General features: G+C 41.2%; 1 protein-coding gene across 7 annotated transcripts in view; it reads left to right on the top strand.

The window, feature by feature from the left end:
• TMCC3 (transmembrane and coiled-coil domain family 3) overlaps positions 1-21,999 on the top strand; it is a 100,352-nt gene that overhangs the window by 23,764 nt on the left and 54,589 nt on the right. For 2 of the 7 annotated variants that reach the window (XM_065670478.1, XM_065670489.1), the window contains one exon: positions 122-220. The exons of 2 other annotated variants lie outside the window; for them this stretch is intronic. Coding sequence is in view for 1 of the 5 variants with exons in the window: in XM_065670469.1 (XP_065526541.1) it covers positions 18,099-18,101 (3 nt within the window). In the remaining 4 variants the exon portion in view is untranslated. Of the gene's footprint in view, positions 1-121; positions 221-6,460; positions 6,549-17,908; positions 17,984-18,008; positions 18,102-21,999 lie in introns of those variants that run through there. 3 more of the 7 variants (XM_065670522.1, XM_065670512.1, XM_065670469.1) reach the window with 3 other exon arrangements.

The raw sequence follows: 21,999 nt of genomic DNA, 5'->3' as shown, positions 1-21,999 counted from the left end.
ATGAGTGAGGAACCTTACAAGTGCACTATTTGCAAACGACTGCTTTGCAGATTTGAGCTAAATCTTCAGCCTTTTGCCAATCAGCTAAATGTATTTGCCTATTTATTTCTGCCTTTCCTAGCAGAAACAGGGAAGGGATTTTTTCACCAGACAAGAACCCAAGTCACAGATTCAAAGATTTGCAGCTGAATTTTGTCACTGACTCATCACATGCCTATTGGTAAGCCATCTGCAAATAGGATAATTGTCTGTAATTTGGGGTGTCTCATCTAAAGACCTCAATTTCCATTGCTAAAAAATGAGACTAATGCATACAACACAAGAATACTGTGTAGAATAACTCACTGTATCCAACTATTGAAGAGCTTTTTGCAGGTGTAGAGTGCTTGTATATATGGCTAATCAGCATTATTTAACTGTACTTCCAGCCATTAAAACTCCACTGGCCCAAATGAAATCAAATCAAGCTTTTATTCTAACCTGTACATGGAGAATAATTTTTCCAGCCATAACTGTGTGTAACTTGTTATTTGCTCTCACCTGATCTACTTATTAGCTCTTGACAGTGAATTGAGTTCTATCTCACCTGTCTCAGTAGCGCAGGTGTTCCTAGACTTGATCCTGAAAACCTTTGCACACATTAAGTTTAACCCATTAAATCCCCATTTTGTTTAACAGCAATTATCCCATTTCAAGCAGTTGAGGGATGAGAGGCCTATTCAGTAAGTAGGGGGCCACATTCAGCAGGAAGCTTTTTGGACAGCTAGGAAAGAGACATGATTGATTGCTAAGGCAGTAGCTCAGCTGTTGAAGGTATCACAAAGCCAAAGAAGGTACCTGCTTTGTCACTTCAGATATACCCCAAAATGGCATATGCTTCATCTCTGCGTGTACCAAGACACAACAAACTAGGATGACACAGATTTTCTTCCTTCGTGGTTTCACAGGCTGCAGACAAGTTTGTTATTCAAGGACTCAGCACACGTGTCAAATACTGATCATTACCTGTAAATTAAGTGGGATGTTTATTGTCAAGTTTTATAAAAGTGATTTCCTTTATGAGGCAATTACATGCCTTACTACTTCTAGTGCATCTTGCTGCTACCTTCAAATGTGCAATTTTAGAGGACATTTCCACAAAACCCTTTTCAGTTCCCAAATTTTAAAATATTCAATACACCCCGCCGTGAAAGTCATTTGGCTTTAGAGTCTGTAGTTCTACTGTGTTGAATTTTAAATCTCATTTTCTAGAAATAGTCAATTTCTTATAGCAACATGTGATTGATGATACTTCTGGTGGAATCCAGTTACTTGGTTCAGCAAAAGTTCACTGTCTGAGGGGTCACGGTGGGAAGACATTATCTTGGAAGCAGTTTTCAGAGTTTTCCTTTTCCTCCTCCTTGAGCATACTTAGTTTTTTTTCAGAGTTCATTATGCTGTGTTGAAATCCTGTCTCCACAAGCTCGATTCCTACTCCAGGTGGATGGTGTATGTCTCATACTCCTTCAGGTATTGTGGCTGAACTTGCCTTCTAAGCAAGATTGCAGAGGCTTAACCTAGAGCTTTTTGAAATCAACCTTTCTATTTACTCTTGTTGGGCTTTATTCTGGGTGATCAGCATACTCCAGTCAGTTGCAAAAGCAGCACAGCCCTTTCGCCAACTTTCCCTGCCCAAAGCCCAGCATAGAGCAGGTTGTCATAGTTTCTTTCATCTTTCTGCCAGGTTTGTTTTCAGTTGAGCCTGAGTGTCTGCTGTCTGATGTTTCTGCCATGGGATGTATGTTGTAGAGTAAACAAGGTTTGTTTTCATTGCTCCAAGATAAATTACCTGCTTGAAAGAGCTAATTGTGCTTAGTCAGTATACAAGACACCAGTTAGTGTGTCTCATTTCAGAGCTGGAGGCATGTGTCTGAGCCCCTTACTCTGCTCTCATGTCAGATGCTATTCCCAATGGGCGCTGCTGGAGGTGGGTGCCTGCTCTGTGAGGGCCAGCAAAGCAAAGGAACAGGACATGGTGCTAACCCCATCCAAGTGAGCTCTTGTGCTCCGAGCTACAAAAAGGAGCATGTTTGCTGCACTGTCTGAATTGGGAGTGGGCAAGGAAAATAAAATGGATTCAGTCAGATGCAACTGAAGCTAAATATATAATTTACTTTGCAGTGTGAAGTTCGTGTTAATGTGGAAGCAGGAATGGTGCTCTTGTGTTGGAGAAGGAGAGAGAGAAAAGAAAGAAAACTACAATTATTGGACAACATAAAGTTAACAAACTGTATGTTCAGATCTGATGCTAGTCAGATTTCTTAGTTGTTCTGAATGACAATGAATTGGAAAGCTAGAACTCCCTGAACCTGCATCTCCTTCTATTGTAGATAGTCCTTCTAGATGTACATGTAAACCCAACAAAAGAACTTCTGTGTCCACAGATGAAAACATACCTGTGGAAATCCTCTCACTTCTTCCTGCTTACCTTGCCCACCTTGAACTTGGCCATGCTGTAGTTACATGCCATGCCCAACAATAGCTGTATTATATCACCCTGATTAAAAAACGGACTGCTGTCTCAAGCTACTGCCTATCATGATGTCAGTCTGCACAATGCTATTGATTTGGCAGACTTTTATGCAAAAGAATTATAACTTCTTTCCTCTGGAGCTCTTTATTAAATCCAGATTGACGTTTCATCGCAAATGTCAAGGAATCTGCCAGCAGCTTAGCAATTAATGAGTAATGACCTGCTGTAAAACAAAAAACAGTGAATTAAAAGTACAAGTCATGTCTGTGTTTGCCAACAAGATACAGATAACCTTTTGTTTTCAGCTGGTTTAATTCTCATCTTTAACAAAAAAGACATAGATACTAGGGAGAGTCTGTTAATTGCAATTAAACTCAGGTTCCTATTTGAGTGCTTAAAGATTATGGCTCGCAAACAGAGACAGCTTATACTGAGTCTGTTGCAGCAATCCTGGCCCCAAGTTTTTCACTCTGTTCTTCTTCAAAGAGTTCTGCTCCTGATGCTGGGACTCCTCAGCTAATCATAGAACAGTTGCAGATCTGCTTAAATCATAAGTTGGGTGCACTGGGAAAGAGAAAAGTTGATACCACTTTATGTTAATATGCCAGAGTGATACAGCATCTACTTTACCAGCAACTAAGCTGGCTCTGTAAAGAGAGAGGGAGACATCTAAAATGGGCAGATTGTTGGGACTGAAAATTCTTCTAAGCTTTCCTAAGCTCATCTATATCTACTAATGAGTCAGAGCTTTAATTCCTATTGAATTAAACAGATCAACTCTGAAAGAGGTTTGTACTTGAGTAATTTTAAGGATCCAGCCCTTAAATTCTTAAGTTATTTTGATGGTATGACTTAGACTTTGCAATGTTGTCCCTAAAATACTGTAATTCCATTTAAAAATTTAGACAATTTGGACACTATGTGTAAAAAATGTTCTTGATCAAAAAAACCCTTCTGTGCATACTCCCAGTGAGTGTTCTGTTTCTGGTTCACATTTATAGAATCATAGAATAGTTAGGGTTGGAAAGGACCTCAAAGTCATCTAGTTCCAATCCCCCTGCCATGGGCAGGGACACCACACACTAAACCATCTCACCCAAGGCTTCATCCAACCTGGCCTTGAACACTGCCAGGGATGGAGCACTCACAACCTCCCTGGGCAACCCATTCCAGTGCCTCACCACCCTAACAGGAAAGAATTTCCTCCTTATATCCAATCTAAACTTCCCCTGTTTAAGTTTTAACCCATTACCCCTTGTCCTGTTACTACAGTCCCTGATGAAGAAAGAGTCCCTCCCCAGCATCCCTATAGGCCCCCTTCAGATACTGGAAGGCTGCTATGAGGTCCCCACGCAGCCTTCTCTTCTCCAGGCTGAACAGCCCCAACTTCCTCAGCCTGTCTTCATACGGGAGGTGCTCCAGTCCCCTGAGCATCCTCGTGGCCCTCCTCTGGACTTGTTCCAACAGTTCCATGTCCTTTTTATGTTGAGGACACCAGAACTGCACACAATACTCCAGGTGAGGTCTCACAAGAGCAGAGTAGAGGGGCAGGATCACCTCCTTCGACCTGCTGGTCACGCTCCTTTTGATGCAGCCCAGGATACGGTTGGCTTTCTGGGCTGCGAGCGCACACTGGAGCCGGCTCATGTTCATTTTCTCATCGACCAGCACCCCCAAGTCCTTCTCTGCAGGGCCGCTCTGAATCTCTTCTTTGCCCAGTCTGTAGCTGTGCCTGGGATTGCTCCAACCCAGGTGTAGGACCTTGCACTTGTCGTGGTAAATTTGTCGTTTCTAATTAAGAGGGTTTTATTTTAAAGGTTAAATGCTTTACGTTTTTGGACAAACATGGAAGTGAAACTGTGTTATATTTTAGTGTAAATTTTAATAGCACTTCTACTTTCCTTTCATGTTGACACAGGGCATTTTGACGAGATTTTATCTGCATAGAAGGTAGGAAACATTCCTATTACAGTATGAGGGAAGATGCGTGGAAGCATCACTGAAGTCAGAGGCAAAACTGTTTGCTTAGTTTAGTGAAGTCAGTTTACCTAGTGTTTTCAAGAGTATATTAGCTCTTTGTAAAAAAATCTTGTTCTTTCACTTGGAATGAAACACCAGAATTACCAGAGCAAGAAGTCACTGTACCAGCATAAGCCTCTAAACACCACTGTAGACATTATTGCTTGAACAATGTGGTTTTATTTGCTTGGATTATTCAACATGTGAAGATATATTGGTTGTTTCTCATGTGTGTATTAATATCAAAGCCAAAACTAATCTTTGTCAGAGCCTGTGCAGGAGAACCTTAGAGGTCCTAGCCACTTGGATAAAAATTCCATCTTCTGGCTTGGCTTCCAGGGGCACTTCAAAAGGTCTTTTTCACTTGATTTTAAAATGCCAGGGCTTTCCCGACTCTCTATGTTGTCTTCTCAGAGCTACCAAACCGGTGCCATTGTCAGCATAGCCATCAGCTCCCAGGCCTGCCCTCCCCATCCCCGTCGGTTGTGTGGCCCTTCTCATGTGGCGCAGAGGATGTGTCTCTTCTAACATGTGGTGGGTTCCTTGATCAGTGGCTTCATACTACTTCAGAAAGATGTACCATCATTTCTCAAACAAGTGTTATTTTCTAGGGATGAAATGGCCTATAGCTGTTTGGCTATCACACTGCCCTGCTTTAGCCAGGGTGCTGTCCCCACTGTGAGATTTGCGGTGGTTTGTGAGCATCTCCTGATTCAGATGAGTGCTTTTCCATGCTGTTTATGTCTGTTCAAAGGTTGTATGTTTTGTGCTCTGAGACATTTCCTGACCACTCAGTTGAAGTTTCGGATTAATTAGATATCATCAGGTTGAAATGTAGTTAATTACAAAACCAGAGATAATTGCTTTAAGGGTGATTCTTGCATATATAATTTTTTCCTGTTTTCCTCCCTACTTCTGCTGTTGAAAAACAACCTGTCCTTTGTTGTGCCATGGAAAGACCCCATGCAAAAGAGGAGACATAGCTAGAACTCAGCTGTGCACTAAATATTGTTGAGTGAAAGTGTGAGAAAATTAGGAAAAGGAAATAGTTTTTTCAGTACCTCTTTGAAACCTAGTAAAGGGGCCTCAGCCTGGTAAAGTTCAAACTTGGCCATTTACCTTAAATGTAGAACATTGAAAAGCAGGTACTTCTAGCAAGAAATGTCTGTAGTTTCTCTTTATATAGTGTAAACCTGGCTCTCCTGAACAGGTAGGATTTTGGAGATGCCCAGGGTAGTAATATACACCTCTTTTGTACCTTATTGCATGGAGCTTCACATCCAATTGGGTTTACCTAGTATGTGGTATTTAAGTGATGGTTGTTTCATTTATCAGCTTGTATTTTTAATGTACATAAACATGACAAAAGGCATACCAAAAGAAAAATCTGCATTTGGATTGAAGTGATCCATTAACATGAAAGACCAAGGTATATCAGCAGCATTTGTATTCTGTATACTTACATATGCTAAATAATTTTGTTTTCAGAGTAGATAGATTATGGCTTTCTGACTCTGAAATAATTACAGCCTCAGCTATAGCTGCAGTGTTAGTCACAGTGATTTAGTGCTGCTGATAATGTTGGGAATATACAGACTATTAATATGATGTGGGGCAGCAATGGTGAAGATAAATCTGTGGCTGTACTGAATATTCACCTTTCCAGACAACACTACTCATCTCTGTCAGTACTTGAACCCATCCACCTGTGTAAATCTGGGAAACACTATTAAAACGAGATTGTAAGACCAAGTATTTCCATGGCTTCACTGGGGGCAAATCCTGCCTGACCAGTTTGGTGGCCTTCTATGATGGGGCTACAGAACTGATAGATAGGGGCAAAGCAGCTGACATTATCTACCTGGACTTGTGCAAAGCTTTCAACACTATCCCACATGACATCCTTGTCTGTAAATTGAAGGGACATAAATTTGATGGATGGACCACTCGGTGGATAAAGAACTGGCTGGATGGCCACACGCAGAGTTGCGATCAACGGCTCAGTGTCCAGCAGGAGGTGGGTAACGAGTGGTGTCCCTCAGGGATCAATGTTGGGACTGGTCTTGTTCAACATCTTTGTTGGTGACATGGACAGTGAGATTGAGTGCGCCCTCAGCAAGTTTGCCGATGACACCAAGCTGTGTGGTTTGGTTGATATGCTGGAGGGAAGGGATGCCATCCAGATGGACCTTGACACGCTTGTGAGGTGGGCTGATGCCAACCTTATGAAGTTTAACCATGCCAAGTGCAAGGTCCTACACCTGGGTGGAGTAATCCCAGGCACAGCTACAGATTGGGCAGAAAAGAGATTCAGAGCAGTCCTGCAGAGAAGGACTTGGGGGTGCTGGTCAATGAGAAAATGAACATGAGCCGGCTCCAGTGTGCACTTGCAGCTCAGGAAGCCAAACATATCCTGGGCTGCATCAAAAGGAGCGTGACCAGCAGGTCGAAGGAGGTGATCCTGCCCCTCTACTCTGCTCTTGTGAGACCTCACCTGGAGTATTGTGTGCAGTTCTGGTGTCCTCAACATAAAAAGGACATGGAACTGCTGGAACAAGTCCAGAGGAGGGCCACGAGGATGATCAGGGGACTGGAGCACCTCCTGTATGAAGACAGGCTGAGGAAGTTGGGGCTGTTCAGCCTGGAGAAGAGAAGGCTGCGTGGAGACCTCATAGCAGCCTTCCAGTGTCCAAAGGGGGCCTATAGGGATAACAGAAAAGTACTCTTCATCAGGGACTGTAGTGATAGGAGAAGGGGTAATGTGTTTAAACTTACACAGGGGAAGTTCAGGTTAGATACAAGGAAGGAATTCTTTACTGTGCAGGTGGTGAGACACTGGAACAGGTTGTCCAAAGAAGTGGTAAATGCTCCATCCTTGGTAGCGTTCAAAGCCAGGTTGGAGAGAGCTTTGGGTAACATGGTCTAGCGTGAGGTGTTCCTGCCCATGGCAGGGAAGTTGGAACTAGATGATCTTAAGGTCCTTTCCAGCCCAAACCATTCTATGATTCTACGATTCATTTGGAAACCTTTGTGATTGACTTATTTGTACATGATGATCAGTCTAAGCAACAATTACTGTAGTCACCACTAAAAATGATTATTAAATTACCTTTTTATTAAAAGTAAATGTATTTCCAAATGAAGCAAAAAATGTTTAAAGTTTAGAGAACTTGCTCAGAAGCCACTCTGCACTGTCCAAGTGTACCTTTAAAAGGCGAAGGTTGTTGCTGCCCCTTTTAGACAAGGCAGTGAAGACAGCCAGCCCCATCCTTGCTGTGCACTTTGTGTTCTCAGCTGCAGCTCAGGGTTACCAAACCTGCTAATTCCTCATTCAGCAGAGACCTGAGCTAGCTTTGGCTGTAGGATTTTTGCTGCCCCAAAGGAACCTGAACACTGGCATGCTTCACTGCCTGGGGCGCACCATTGAGCATATCCTCTATGGGATTTTACTGTCTGCAGAAACGAGCTAACTACTAAAATAGTTCTTGATCGTATAGAGCAAGTCTTTTTTTGTCTAACTAAACAGAATTTATATTTTTAGCCTTTCTGCCACTGGTTTGTTTTTTTTTTCTTAGCATTTTTCTCGTTCAAGTGAGTAGCACTTTATTGAATCTTTCAGTAGATTGTAGCTTGTACCCAGAAACGTGATGATGTTACGTCTTTAGTGAATTACATGGTAGCAATTGAATTTATCAGAGTATAGTGCCAGGACAGCATGTTTCACTGCATTATTTTTCATGATGAAGGAAGAGAAGAATACCTACCTGTAGGTGGCAATAGCTGTAGGTGTGAAGCTGTAGCTGCACACCATTGTGGGTTTTTTTAACTAGTAGGTTACTATCAAGTTAACTTTCAAGTTAGCTTTCTGCAGTTCCAATTTTTGATTGATGCTGAAGGCCAGGACAGCGTGGTCTGTAATGTCTGAACGTAGATCTAAGTGCCAGATTCCCCACTCTACCACTGCTTGGCTTAGTCAAATTTACAGATGGCTTTAGGAATTTTGTATCAGTATTTAGTTGAACAAGCAAAGAACTTAAATAAACTTATATTTTCATCTGTTATTTGAAATAGTCCAACCAGGCTATTTTGGATGGGGCTTTGATCAGCCTGGTCTAGTGGTAGGTGTACCTGCCCATGGTAGGGCAGCTGGAACTAGATGATCTTTAATGTCCCTTCCAACCTAAACCATTCTATAATTCTCTGATTTATCTATCTATATGTTTATTCATTATCAAGCAGTGAGGGTCTGACATGGATTTTTAATGACATCATTGACTTAAGTGTGACATTTTTATCATTGTCATTATTGTAATGCACAGTACAATAATATACTCACAAATAAGGGAATTCTCTCAATGAACTGGAAAGATAAAAGGCTGTGTGTACCCAAAACAGAAAAACCAACACGGTCTGTGGATGAAGCCCAAGTTCTAGCCTGGAGCTGCTCTTTCAAGTTGAGCTCACATTGCCGATGGGTAACAGCAATACCTGCGGAGTGTAACAGTACTGGTACAGCTCTGAGGGCAGCAGCAGCCTGAGGGACCCTGTCAGGGTTAGCTGGTGACGAGCTGGTGTGATCTGGGTTTCAGCTACACTCAGGACAGACCTCAGCCATCTTATACCTGGGCTGCTGTAACCCAGTAGGGATTGTATTGCTGTAACAACACTGAGGGACGTGCACTGGCCCCAGGTCTGCTGGACTCAGAGCAGCATATCAGCTGTTTAAACTGTATTCGGTGGGATGTGCAATGACTTTTGCAATGCACTTCTTAAGTAGGAGCACAGCTGAAGTGTCAGAAGTTGCTAATTCAGTTGGTCATTGCTCTGTGATGCTCTGGTTTTATCACCACAGTGGTTAAAGATCAACTAGGATTACAGAAGGATTGCAAACAAGTGCACAGGTACAAACTAATAAACAGCTCTTAGTTTACAGTCTATATCAGTACATCTGCGTCATTATTACTTGGTAAGTTATTTAAATGCCTCCTGAAGATTAAGTAAGATTGTATTTTGACACAAAATAGTTTGCATTAGATGAGGCAATACTAACTGAACAAAAAAATCTAAGTTCTGTTTATGGCCCATTATCTCTGGTGGCGTTTTTATTAAATTTCACAAAATGGGGAAGTGACACATCCCCTCACAATTCTAGTTGCCACTAGAATAACTTATTTGTGCAGAATGTTGTTTTCTAGGGGAGTCTAATTTATACATTCTGAGTACTTTGCTGGTTGATAGTTTAAAATAAAGAACATTTTTTGCAGGAATTTAATCATTATCTTCAGCTGTGAATGCCCATTGCTCAGAGAGAATGGTCCCTGTAATTCTGCTACTATTTTAACTGGCATTTTAATTAAGGCTCTTCTGCTTATCAGTGTAAAACCATTTGTTGTGCACCTTAATCCACTGACTGAAATGAAGAAGTAAGAGAAATAAACTCCATATAAAATGCCAGAGAGTTATTTGAAATAATGAAATAGTTGCAAGTGCTGGACTAACACGTGAAATTAAAGCAGAAGAGAGCAAGCGTGTTGTGAGTCTGGGAGCAGCAGGCGAGGTGGGGACTCCGTGACCTACTTTGCTGCGCTGATTTATTTGCATTAGTCATCCTGGTAGCTGAAACCCCAAATTCCACATCTGTTGATGTTGTTACCCAAATGCTTGTAAAGGAAAGTCCATGATGGCAGCTTAAAGCACGGCTGTAATTTCTGTCTCTGTGATTCATGATACCTGACTAGACTTGCTGTCCTGGAAGGTGACCATGTCGTTCTTCTTGGCCTGTTTTATCCCTCCTTTTTCAATTCGTTTTTCATTGCTACTTCAAATAGTCCAGGCTTTTAAGAAAAAAATGTTATGGTAGTGGAATTCAGCAGTCAAATGTCAGTGGAAATACAGCAAAGACTAAGCTTGCAACTGGTGTGTATAGGTCTTGTATTTAATTATTGATACTAAATTCTTTGAACTACTTTGTACCACATGGCTGCTTTCTGGGCAGTCTTGCTGAGAGTTCAGCCTTGCGAAGGAACAATGTTACAGCCCCCAGAGTTTAACAAAAATGAGCTGCCAACACACAGGAGCGGTAGCGGTGGGTGGAAACAAGATCAAAAATCCTCCTGTAAACCAAAGATCAGACACAAGTTTCTGTTGTCAGGGCTGAGAACCCAGTTAAAGAATGATGACCTCAGGTGACCTTAATTACCTTGTTGTATAATGATCATAAAAAAGGGAGAGGCTGAGAAATACTGTCTCTGCTGTCCTTGTATGAATGTGCTGAGCAAGGAATTATTGGGTTACATAGAAGCTGAAGCTTTTTTGTGTGTATGTGCACACTTTAAATCTGAGCTCTGTGTTTGAGAGGTGTTTTAATAGTGATGTTTTAAAAGGATCTAAAAGAATTTAAAATCTTGACTTGATTGCACAGGCTACTTAACTGCTGAGAAACCTGAGGGCCACCCAACCCATGGCAATTGTGCTAGGCAATAAACGGTTTAGAGACCAGCAGTGACTGACCTTCTCAGTTTTACAACATGGGCAAATCCTACGCAGAAGGTACAGGGTTCATAGGGAAAACCAAAATACCTTTCAGCAAGTTAGATTTCCTAACATCTTAGATTAGATATTAGAAAAAAGTTCTGTACTGTGAGGGTGGTGAGACACTGGCACAGGGTGCCCAGAGAAGCTGTGGCTGCCCCATCCCTGGCAGCCTTCAAGGCCAGGTTGGATGGGGCTTTGAGCAATGGCGCAGTCCTCTGGGCCTCGCACAGTGGCAGAGCTAACTGGCCTCTGACCTGGACATTAAGCTCCCATCTCCCTACCTTGCACCTCCTCTGCGTATTGTGGTACATGGCTAACAGCCCCTATAACCTGCCCTAACCCTCCACTGGCCAGTGTGTGACTTGCACAGCCCACTGCATACCCACAGAGGCTGGGGACTTTGCAGTTCAGACAGAGAGAAGTCATGCTTGGCACTGCTGCATGCTCCCATGCTGTGTGTGCCAGGTGGTGCTGCCATGTCTCACTGTTTCCTCTCAGCTGTTAGTGTTTTCCCTAGGGAACTTAAATCAAGGATAATGATGTATTAAAAAATCAACACGCTTGTTGCTCTGAAAAAATGCAAGCATATAGCTCACATCACCTCTCTTGCTCTTCACATACTGCTGCTTCCTCCCCTGCACTATTCCATATCCTATCAGTTTCTCCTCCCTATATGTCCAGATAATGGTGCAAACACGGGTTAAAAGTAAGTCTTCTGAATGAGAAGCATGTTTACAGCAAAAGCAGGCGAGAGAAACAAAAATCAATAGAAATGGTTTTCTGGGTCACAGTTTCATTAATGTCCTTAGCTTTAAAGGGATTTGGTATTTTTGTGAGGTCATTGTAGGCTCCATGGACATTTCAAGTTCCATAAAAATTTTAAGGCATAATACAGTGTTGGTGCATATTTATGCTCCTGGGGCTTTGAAAGGTTACTTTCCATTACTTTGAAAGATTTCCTTTCCTGTTGCAATGATTTTTATTTTCATTCTTGGGAAGCACAGATGAAGGCAAAGTCGCAGCTGGTTTTGGAGGCTGCCCATGGAGCAGGAAAGTTTTGTCGAAGTGGTTTAGGTACCTTCCTCCATTCCTGTACCATCCTGCACAAGAACAGACACCAAGTACCACGTGCTGTCTCCTACTGTCAGCTTCTTGCATAAAGGCCTCCAAGTAAGCCTCAGCCGCTGAGCTTGTTCTCCTGACGCCATCTATCCCTGACTCCATTTTGTAAAAATGCACCTGGAGAAGGGTTATAAAATCATATGTGCTCCGGTAACTTCCCATAGCATTCCCCAGGGTCCTGTACAAGCAGTGTAACACCTGAAAATACTTGAAAAACTTAACAACAGAAAGACACAGCTACTGACGGTACATCTCATTTCCTCCTCTGATGATCTGGTGCCAATTTTTCCTTGCTGGGCATCCATCCAGGGTAACTGGCATTAGTAAATAAGGCCACAGGCAGATTTGAACAGAAAAAAACCAGCATAAGAATTTATCATATCACATCAGTGGAGGCAACAGTATCTCTCAGTAGAGTTTCCATCCACCCTGTGAGTGGAGTGAGCAGGACACATGCCCCGTATGTCACCTCCTCGAGGACCCAGAAGGTGACATCTGCCACCCCAGCCCCGTCCTCCTCTGCTCTTGCTGCAGGAAGGCTCAGATGTGTTTACTCCATGGCAAATGAAGCCATTTCAGACTGAAAGAAAGTGCCTGCTGTCCTCTGCCTGGGACGAGAAAACACTCTTTGCTGGAGCTGCAGCTGAAACATGTGCACTACACAGTGGCTTTATTTTTCAGGCTTCCAGTGATCAATACACATTGAGAGGTAGATGTTGACAAATGCAAGCAGTTGTTTACATCAAGTTTTCTCACCTCAGAGCAAATTTAAAACGTGCCACTGCTGCATTACAGCATGCCAACAGATGTGGTGGGTTGTTTCAGGCAAGCTTTCATGTGTCTTGCAGTATCACCTACACAGCAGATTGCTGAGTTTTGTTGCCATTTTTAGTATCAATTATAACTATCTCAGTGCCCTCTGAAAGCTGGCTGCTGCCAAAAACCAATCCAATTTCTATTATAACATTTAAATGACATAGTATGGTCAAAACAAACCATCTGTGCTGACAAGAATTTCCATTAGTACACAGCTGAGACATCAGCTTTCAGCAGCAGAAGAAACCCAGTTAACAACATCTATCTTCCTTGTGATTTAGTTCAAATTCATCTAAGGCATCCATCCACTGTTCTCCATCTTTCAGAGAGGTTGACAGAAATGAGATTGGTTGGAAACTCTCTGAGGGGTGAAATTCATCCTGTGCTGACTGCAAAAAGACACTACAGTGGAATGGAGGCCAACACAGAGAGAGCTCAAGAAGTTCTGCTCTGGGAACAGTGTCATCTTTTATTTGCCTAACAGTATCACTGAGATATATTTGTTTGTGTTATACTAAAGCACAGTTGCTATGAACAATTTATATATATATATACATATATATATATATAAAATAAAAATATTTCAAAGATCCTGTAGGTATCAAGGCTTCCAAGTAAGCCACAAAGTATGCAGAGAGATCAAGGTTGAATATTAATAAAAGGTTGCAGCAGGAGGCTTTTCAGCTCCCCAGTTTAGCAGTGTTAGTGCTATGGCCGTATCTGAAACATAAAGGTTTTTTTCCTGTTGTTTTTTAAAACGTGCTACTTAAAAGTAGTGCCTTACCTTTATACTCTCCAGGTCTCTTTTAAGGAAAGACAGATGAAAAATGAAAAGACCAAGTAGATTATCCAGGGAAACTGAAATTTTAATAAATGATGCATATACTATAGCCCTGAATGATGAGTAATTTGGTAAAATATCAGTGTGCCTTTGAAATAACCTCACGGAAGAGCCTTTGGCCATAAATTAAGTCGATAACTTGTATGCACACATTTATAAAATCTCTAAAATGGTTTCCATGTTCTTTCTCAGGTGCCACAATCTGAGAAGGTCAGCATAGTCATCAAAGTACTTGCATAAGTACATCAGTGTCTTTGCAAAACTATATGAAATTCAGAGTCCAGAGTATTAGTCTTCAGCATCCACTGCAGCAGATACCTCACCTACATGGTAAATTCTACCACAGCAGAGACTGATGCTGACCAATACCGACAGCATTATCTACAAGGTCTAACTGAATTGTAATGTCTCATCTGCAGGAATCTTGGTTTGTCTAAGCAGTAGCATTATATGCTGATCAAATCCTTGATGGTAAAAATCAGTTCAATTACTATCATTAGGTTTGAATCAGGAAAGTAACATGCATACAGAAACCTAGAGACATTTCTGGAATTTCTTATGTTGTCATGTATATGGCTCTTAGGTACCTTTTCTGCACTTGTTCAGTTAATTCCTAGAAAATAGAATTAGGGAAAGCCAGCTAGAACAAATTATGTATTTCTTCCCTCTTCCTGAGACACTGTCCTGGTGGAAGTGCTCCTGTAGCTTGCAACCAACCTATTAATATGAAAACACTGCAGCTGCTCAGTATTAAAACTGCATGTTTTCATACAGCTTCTCATACTTCTGATTCAGGAAATGATGCTATTGCGTATTCTTTCATAAGTACGTATATGTATCTATAAATATATGTATTTATGTATATAAATTCTTGCTTGAAATAGCTAGACACACACAAGTAAGTGTGACTGAGGACTCTATATCTGACATTTCACCACAGAATTTGCGGTGAAAAGAATTTCAAATTTACTAGTGGCCGAAGGCAAGATTTTATTGCACATCTACAGCAGTAATATAGTAAACTTCAGACACTGATGCTGTGTCTTACTTGAATAGTTCTACAAAACATGAGAAGAACTTGCTCATTTCAATTACGGTACTGATTTTTTCTCTACTTTAATGGCTGTCCACAATTTATTGAGCTAAACCCCATCAGCAACACTAGAAGAGATTTGGGAGGGCCCATAGCTGTTGGAAATTGGTAATGTTCACAGAAGTCAAAAAGTCTGTTGCATTTTCATGACATTCAAGAAAATCTATTGCAAGAATTAACCACTAAAATTCACAAACCCCTCCAATCAACCTGTAACATGCAGAACAAGTCCACTTATTTATTTCTTCTTGTGGTAAAAATATATTAAGTCTGGTAGGTCCTTTCTCAAAGAAACTGTTAACTTTCTTCCCCCTGTCCTGTTTTACTCTTTACTGTCCATCCAACACAGTGCACAGCTTAAAACTGCTCAGGCTTTTGGCAAACTGAAGTCAGGATGGCATAAAATCATAGAATGGCTTAGGTTGGAAGGGACCTTAAAGCTCATCCAGTTCCAACCCCCCTGCCATGGGCAGGGGCACCTTCCACTAGAGAAGGTTGCTCAAAGCCCCATCCAGCCTGGCCTTGAAGGCTGCCAGGGATGGGGCAGCCACAACTTCTCTGGGTAGCCTGTTCGAGTGTCTCACCACCCTCATAGTGAAGATTTTCTTCCCATTATCTAATCTAAACCTACCCTCTTTCATTTTAAAGCCATTCCTCCTTGTCTTGTCACTGCTTACCCTTGTAAAAAGTCCCTCTCCAGATGTCTGATAGGCCCCCTTTAGATACTGGAAGGCTGCTACAAGGTTGAACAACCCCAACTCTCTCAGCCTGTCTTCACAGAAAAGGTGGGCAGCCCTCTGAGCATCTTTGTGGCTGTCCTCTGATGTGGGTGTTCTCCCCTACACTCCACTCAGTGCCATATGTAAACTGCTTGCTCCACCTATAAAATACTGTAAGTACTGGGGAGGCATAAATTAATAATGCATGTTTATATATATGTATATATATATATGTATGTCTGTAGAATACCAAATGAACAAAGAAAAGGTAGCTTGAGCAGTACGTTTTTAACCTTAAAGTTTCCTGTCTAGTGTTTTTCTTATTTCTGAGATTACAGGGCAGTATGAAGACATGTTGGAAACAGTAGAGATCCGTTTGCTGGAAGTGTCATTCACAGCTGCTGAGGATTATTGGAAAAGTAGGGGATGGGGAAATAAATACACCTGTGCATGTGTTTACCAATATCACATTTATATGTGCATAGATCTAGAAGTTATAGAAGGAAGCAAGAGGGCTGTGTGAAGAAGTTTTTGGGGAAGTGAGTTGCAATACAAACAAGCTGCAGGGGGTTAGCTCTGTGCATGCAAGGAGGAAATAAAAAATTATCCATAAATAGAAAACATACCTTGTGGAGGAAAAACCTGCTGATTTGAGATCTGTTAATCTCGTCTGGTTTAAAACTGCTGTGTGAGTTTGATAGATGGGCTGAAGATGTCTTGCTGAGAGCAGTTACTGAAAGTTTGTTTTTATTCTCCCCTTCAGAAGAGGATTCACTTTAAGCTATTTAAATGCTTAGGGACATTGTTTAACTTTTAAATGTTTATTTTGCTGCTCCATTCACTACAGAAGAATGCAAAAGCTCCCTGTTGATTTATTTGAGCTTATCTACTTCTTTTCTGCATCACTGAGCTGTATTATGTACAGATGTGCCCTTATTTCTTACTATTGGATGCCTTAGAAAAATAAATGCATTATGGTTTTGGGGACTGACCAGATGAAGTCCAGATAACTAAAGGGAATTTCATTATCACTAGCCAGGAGAGAGTTTATACAGATTTAGCAAAGCATCCTCTGGAGATGACACATGCTTAGAGAAGACAGGCTGGGTCAGTTATGTGAGTTACATAGAAAGATTTTTTTCCCTTTTCTAGCAAACCAGATAAGCTTTTGCATACCTCAGATGCTTTATCTCCATGGATGTTCTAGATGTTCTAATGCCACATTTGCATTATTCTTGGTCCTTCAGGCAGTCCTGTTAGTTTTCATCTTTCCCTCCTCAGCAGCTGGTATTATGATATTCAGATATAATTGCCGATCTCAGCTTCACCAGAAGATTCATTCTGAAGCTTCCCACTAAGTTTTTGCTTGGATTAAGCTGTTTGTTATTTTTCTAAGGCCTGACTAAACCATACTATTATTGAAGTTCTGTTAGAAAATGAGAAAATAGTTCATTTTAAAGGTTTAATAGTTCATTTTGGTGTGCCTGTGCTTTTACAGATTTCCATAAATATTAAATGGCTTAACATTTGACTGTATTCTCGCTCCATCTTTTACAAGGATAATTGACCTTTATGAAATCCCAGCATGCTATGACACAGTTAAACTCTTGACAACTGAGAATGTGATTGCATGATCACCTTTAGTCCTCACTTCTGACTTCTGCTAGGTTCTGCCTTCTGCCCTCAGGCCTGATTCCCTGCCCACTTCCCTGAGTCAACACCAGGGCTTAAGGAGCTGTGCAGCCAGTCAGATGAGAGGTAATAAAACTCGTATGTATGTATTTTTGCAATCTAATAAAATTAATTTTGTCTTGGCAGAGGTAGTTTTCGCCTGGATCAGCTCTCTGAGCAACTCAACATTGTTAGAACCCTGCCTCAAGGATAAGATACTAGACCAAAAACGGGTAGATCTCTCTGTGCTGCTAATACGTATACATGTAGTGTTACAGGCTACCAGACGTCAATTCTACATACTAACTCTGAAGTAGTGGCATCCAAACAGTCAGTAGTTTTTATGGTAGCTTAAGTACATAGCGTAAATACTTCTCTGCCAATGTTACTCCCTGTGGGCAGCTCACCTGGTACCTTCCAGGCTGGTATCAGTAACTGGCCATTTCTTTTTATGGCCCGCTGTTATCTTCCTGTGCCTGTAGTTTTGGGGCTGCCTATAGTTTCGGGGCCGCTGATGTCAGCTGGTTGTAGTGCCACCAGGAAGCCCCACCTATAGCTGGGATGGTCCTTCAGCTACGCAACAGGGCTGTATATATAGTGTGCCCTTGTGCAGGTGACTCGCTATTACTCCCTGTGCAGCTACAGCAGAGCTACAGGTATGTGGTTAGAGCAACTCTGTTTAACAGCCATGGCAGAACTGCGCCTTTCAGCTTAAGCCAATCTTCAAACCATACCTAGGGTTTTGGCAGTGGAAAACAGGACTGCTGGAAAATGGTAGGTTATTTTTATAAAAACTTGTGGGAGAAATGAAAAGAAGATGAAACCTAAAGAACTCTCACGAGTTTTTTTCCTGCTTTCGAACAGTGATAGGTTTGTGATATGTTGTTTTAAAAGATAGAAAATGTGAGAAAATGTGTCGTTTAGAAAAAAGACAACTTTTCATCAAAAGAAATGCAAGGTTTTGGTGAGTGTTAATGAAGAATATGCTCTGATGTTTTATAAATGTATCAGAAGTGTGTCTGGAACGCTGAAAGTCATTGGAAATGGTGAGTGTCAGAGTGAGCTGCAAGGTAGGCACGTTCCCTTCATGTCTTATGCCGAGTGATACCACTTGTTTCTGAAGGGTTTGTTTTGATGTCTGTAACAGAGCTCCTCAGCTGTTACGTTGTGGTAACTTACATGCCTGGGCCTGGGAACTCTTAATTACTCATGATATATACCATGTTGCTATTAGAGTTCTTACGTTGCTATCAGAGTTTATATATTGCTCCAGTGTTTCCTACTGAGTCTGCTAATTACAAGTGTTTCAAAACCCACATGTAATAATTAATCTTTATTAGCAGAATAGGAAAGCTGGAACATTCCATTTCTCCCCTTAAAACACTTGAAATACATTTGTTTATAAAGCTGTGTATTTGTTCATAAGGCTGTGTATGTGTGTGAGATACACACACAAACACTAATCAATTTAAGGGAAGATTGTGAAAGATCAGTTTCACTACTAAGCCTGTAATTATTACAGTTTTTTTCCTCCATTTTGATTTGTAAGCATGTGCCTGTGAGATTCTTATTAATAATGTCATGGCTTTATACTGGGCTTGAAAAATCTGTATAATCTGTATGACATCTGTAAAATTGTTGTCCTGAAGTGCTTACAAAAAGAAGAAGGGAGGTGCTGGTAGCTTGAGCAGATGCAATTAGTCGCTTCTGAGCTGACCCTGCTGCCAAAACTGGGGGGGTTTTAGGCAGGAAGAGGGACAGCTTCAGCCTTCAGTGACACTTGAGGCTAGCTGGTGATGGGTAGGGCAGGCTGCGTACACGGTGCGCATTGGAAGGGCGGAGGGGTTTCAGTTTCTTTCAGCCACAGAATGGTTTGGCTGCTGCAGGGTATCATCTTCAGCAGTGCTGTCAGGTGTCTGCGGACACTGAGTTTCTCTGTGCTTCTGTTGCCTTAGGATTGCTTTACATGTAAATGGTTTATCAACATATTCACATTGCTTAGGAAAGTAAAGAAAAACAAATCCTACCCTTCATGGATTTAACTTTAGTCAGAAAAGCTCAGTTACAGTTGTGCTGGAAAAAAAAGGTGTTAATTTTGTTTCAGAAAATTACATTCCTATATAGTAGTATAGGAATTTTTATCAGCAAATGTTCTATCTCCACCCTTCCCTTTTCTAGTGATCTCATGATGTAACATTCTCCATAATGGAACTTCAGGGGAAAACTCCCTGAAATGCTAGGACTCCAACTTGTGTTGCTACAGTTTCCAAAAACACTGCAAAATAAGCTGCTGCTTATATGTTCCTGCTAAAACTAAGGTCTGAGGGATTAGAAAACTATACTGAATGATTTCTCATACATTTTTCCAGTTGTATAAGAGCAAAGCAGAAGACTTCAATCTTTCAAAAATTGTCCCCAAAATTTCATGATGAATAATAGATTATGGAAATCTGATTGTTAAAGGCCCAAAAGGATGAGTATGAGCACGTGTTAAAAATTCAGACTTATTTTTTTCTGCTTAAAATCTGTATTCTCTTACAAGCTATTCTGAACCATCTGACAGCACCAGGATAGTTAAAAATAGGAATCATGTAGTAGTTTATCACTTCATTCTGCGGTCAACTGTCTAAACTCAGTAAATCTAAATTCTAATCTAAATCATGATTCCAATAGTCATTAACTGTATAGATCTGATGAAGGAAGGCATCAATACAAGATGCTGCAGTTTGATATTGTTAAGAATGAATACTTACATGCAGGAGGTTATGAAGCTCTACTCCTGTCTTTGGAACATGAGTAGTGAGTGAATTTGCTGTGGAATATGAAGAAATATATGATAAAGACTTTGCACATTGGAGCAATTGGCAAAACTTTAATCAATGGACCTGGATTTTTTCCATAAAAAGCATTATAAAATTAAAGTAAAATGAATGTGATACCTGTTAGCAATACAACCAAGAAACAAATACAGCAAATACTTTATTCAGTGAAAACTATCCTGTGGGATTATATATTAATTCATAGTAATAACCCAGAACTGGCTCCTTGATAAATGACTATTATTTCAATGAGTAAAGGGAGTGTATTGCTGGACAGTTAGGAATGATGGTTGATGCAAATTTACATAGCGTAATGCTACGTTGTGTTTGTGTGCTATGCTGTGTTGTTTTGTTTGTAATCTGCTGCCTTTAAAATGTATGTTGTGAAAACAGGGTACTTGGCAAATTGATGCCAATCAAACATAGTGGCATTTGGGCTTTTCTGCTTAGTTGATGTTAATCTTTCAAGTCCTTGTCACCTAAATTGGAGCTGAACACCATACATTTAGGTCTGGCAGCTTGAGAAGTAAACTGGAAGGAGCTTTCTGGTTTCATTATGCTCACCTTAAATGGGCACTTAACCATATTTATCTTGTATTAATGTCCGGTTAACCTACCAGATAACTATTTTTCATGCTTCCCTGTTCACCTGGGTGTAAAGGAAAGCTTTCATATTGCATTGAATTAGATTTGGCAGAACAATAGTTAGATGAGTTGTAGGTGGTCAACTTTGATAGTGGTGAGGGAACTTGAGCTTCACGTCCCTGTAACTTTCACCTCTGTAGATAGTCACTGCAGTGAAACCCAAAGGGCTGCGCTGTAACAATGCTCACCAGGAAGTGCTGTAGGCTTATGTGGATAATCATTAATTTTTCTGGCCTCTCATAACCCATCTGTGTTTTCTGGTTGACTGGCAAAGAAGTCCTATTCCTGCATTTGACATTGTCTCTTGATATGGAAATAACTGATGTCACACATTTAGCATGACATAACTAATACAGAGCCACAGCCAGGCAATGCACTTCATAGACAAATGAAATTGACAGGTTCCTGTCCAGCATGGTTTACAACCCCTGTGTGCAACCATCAGCCACAAATTGAGCTGGGATGTCTGTGAGGCTATGGCCATAAAGCAGTAGGGTGAAAGCTGTGGTGTATTGACTTACAGAGCCTTTAGGAGCTCACATATCAGCTACCCAGCTACAGGCCACATGATGGGGGGCTGTGTGCACTTCTCTGAGCAGTGGGTAGAGGTGGCACATCCTGAGAGCAATTCCTGTGCTCATGGACTATGTCTAGTTTGAGGTTTTGGCTTGTTTATTTTAATTTGGGATAAAAGTTTGCACTGATGTAATTACCAGGATATGCAGTAATAGGAGAGTCAGGCTGGCTGTCTTCTGGCTGCAGTCTAAACAGTTTGGATGCAAGTTCACATTCATATTTTGGAATAGGGTACACCTTTATGTGCCAAGAGGCTGCATCTGTTGGTCCTGCAAACCTCATGGCAGTACCAAAGTGGCTGATTCAGGAGAGACAGGCTGCATACACTTATGCAGCCCTAAATCGCATACTGTGAGGCAGAAGAATATTTGTAAACTGGTGAGCAGCAACCATTCACATTGCCCAAGGGAGAATTCTGTACTTGCCTCTGCAATATGGGTCATCTTTAGTGTAAATAGCTGGGCTTCAGGCAAGTTCTTGGGTACACAGAACAGACAGTATTCAAGTCTGCTAAAAAGGTGGCTCTTATTCACAGCGTTTGAAATGCAAAAGTCTGCCACCATCCTGTCGGTTCTGTTTGCACTATGGCTGTCACTCAGCAGCAGCAACGAGGAATTATGTAGCAGAAATTT

Source organism: Lathamus discolor, chromosome 1 (assembly GCF_037157495.1).
Source record: "Lathamus discolor isolate bLatDis1 chromosome 1, bLatDis1.hap1, whole genome shotgun sequence".
Classification (NCBI taxonomy): Eukaryota; Metazoa; Chordata; class Aves; order Psittaciformes; family Psittacidae; genus Lathamus; species Lathamus discolor.
This window is presented reverse-complemented; position numbering and strand designations above follow the sequence as displayed.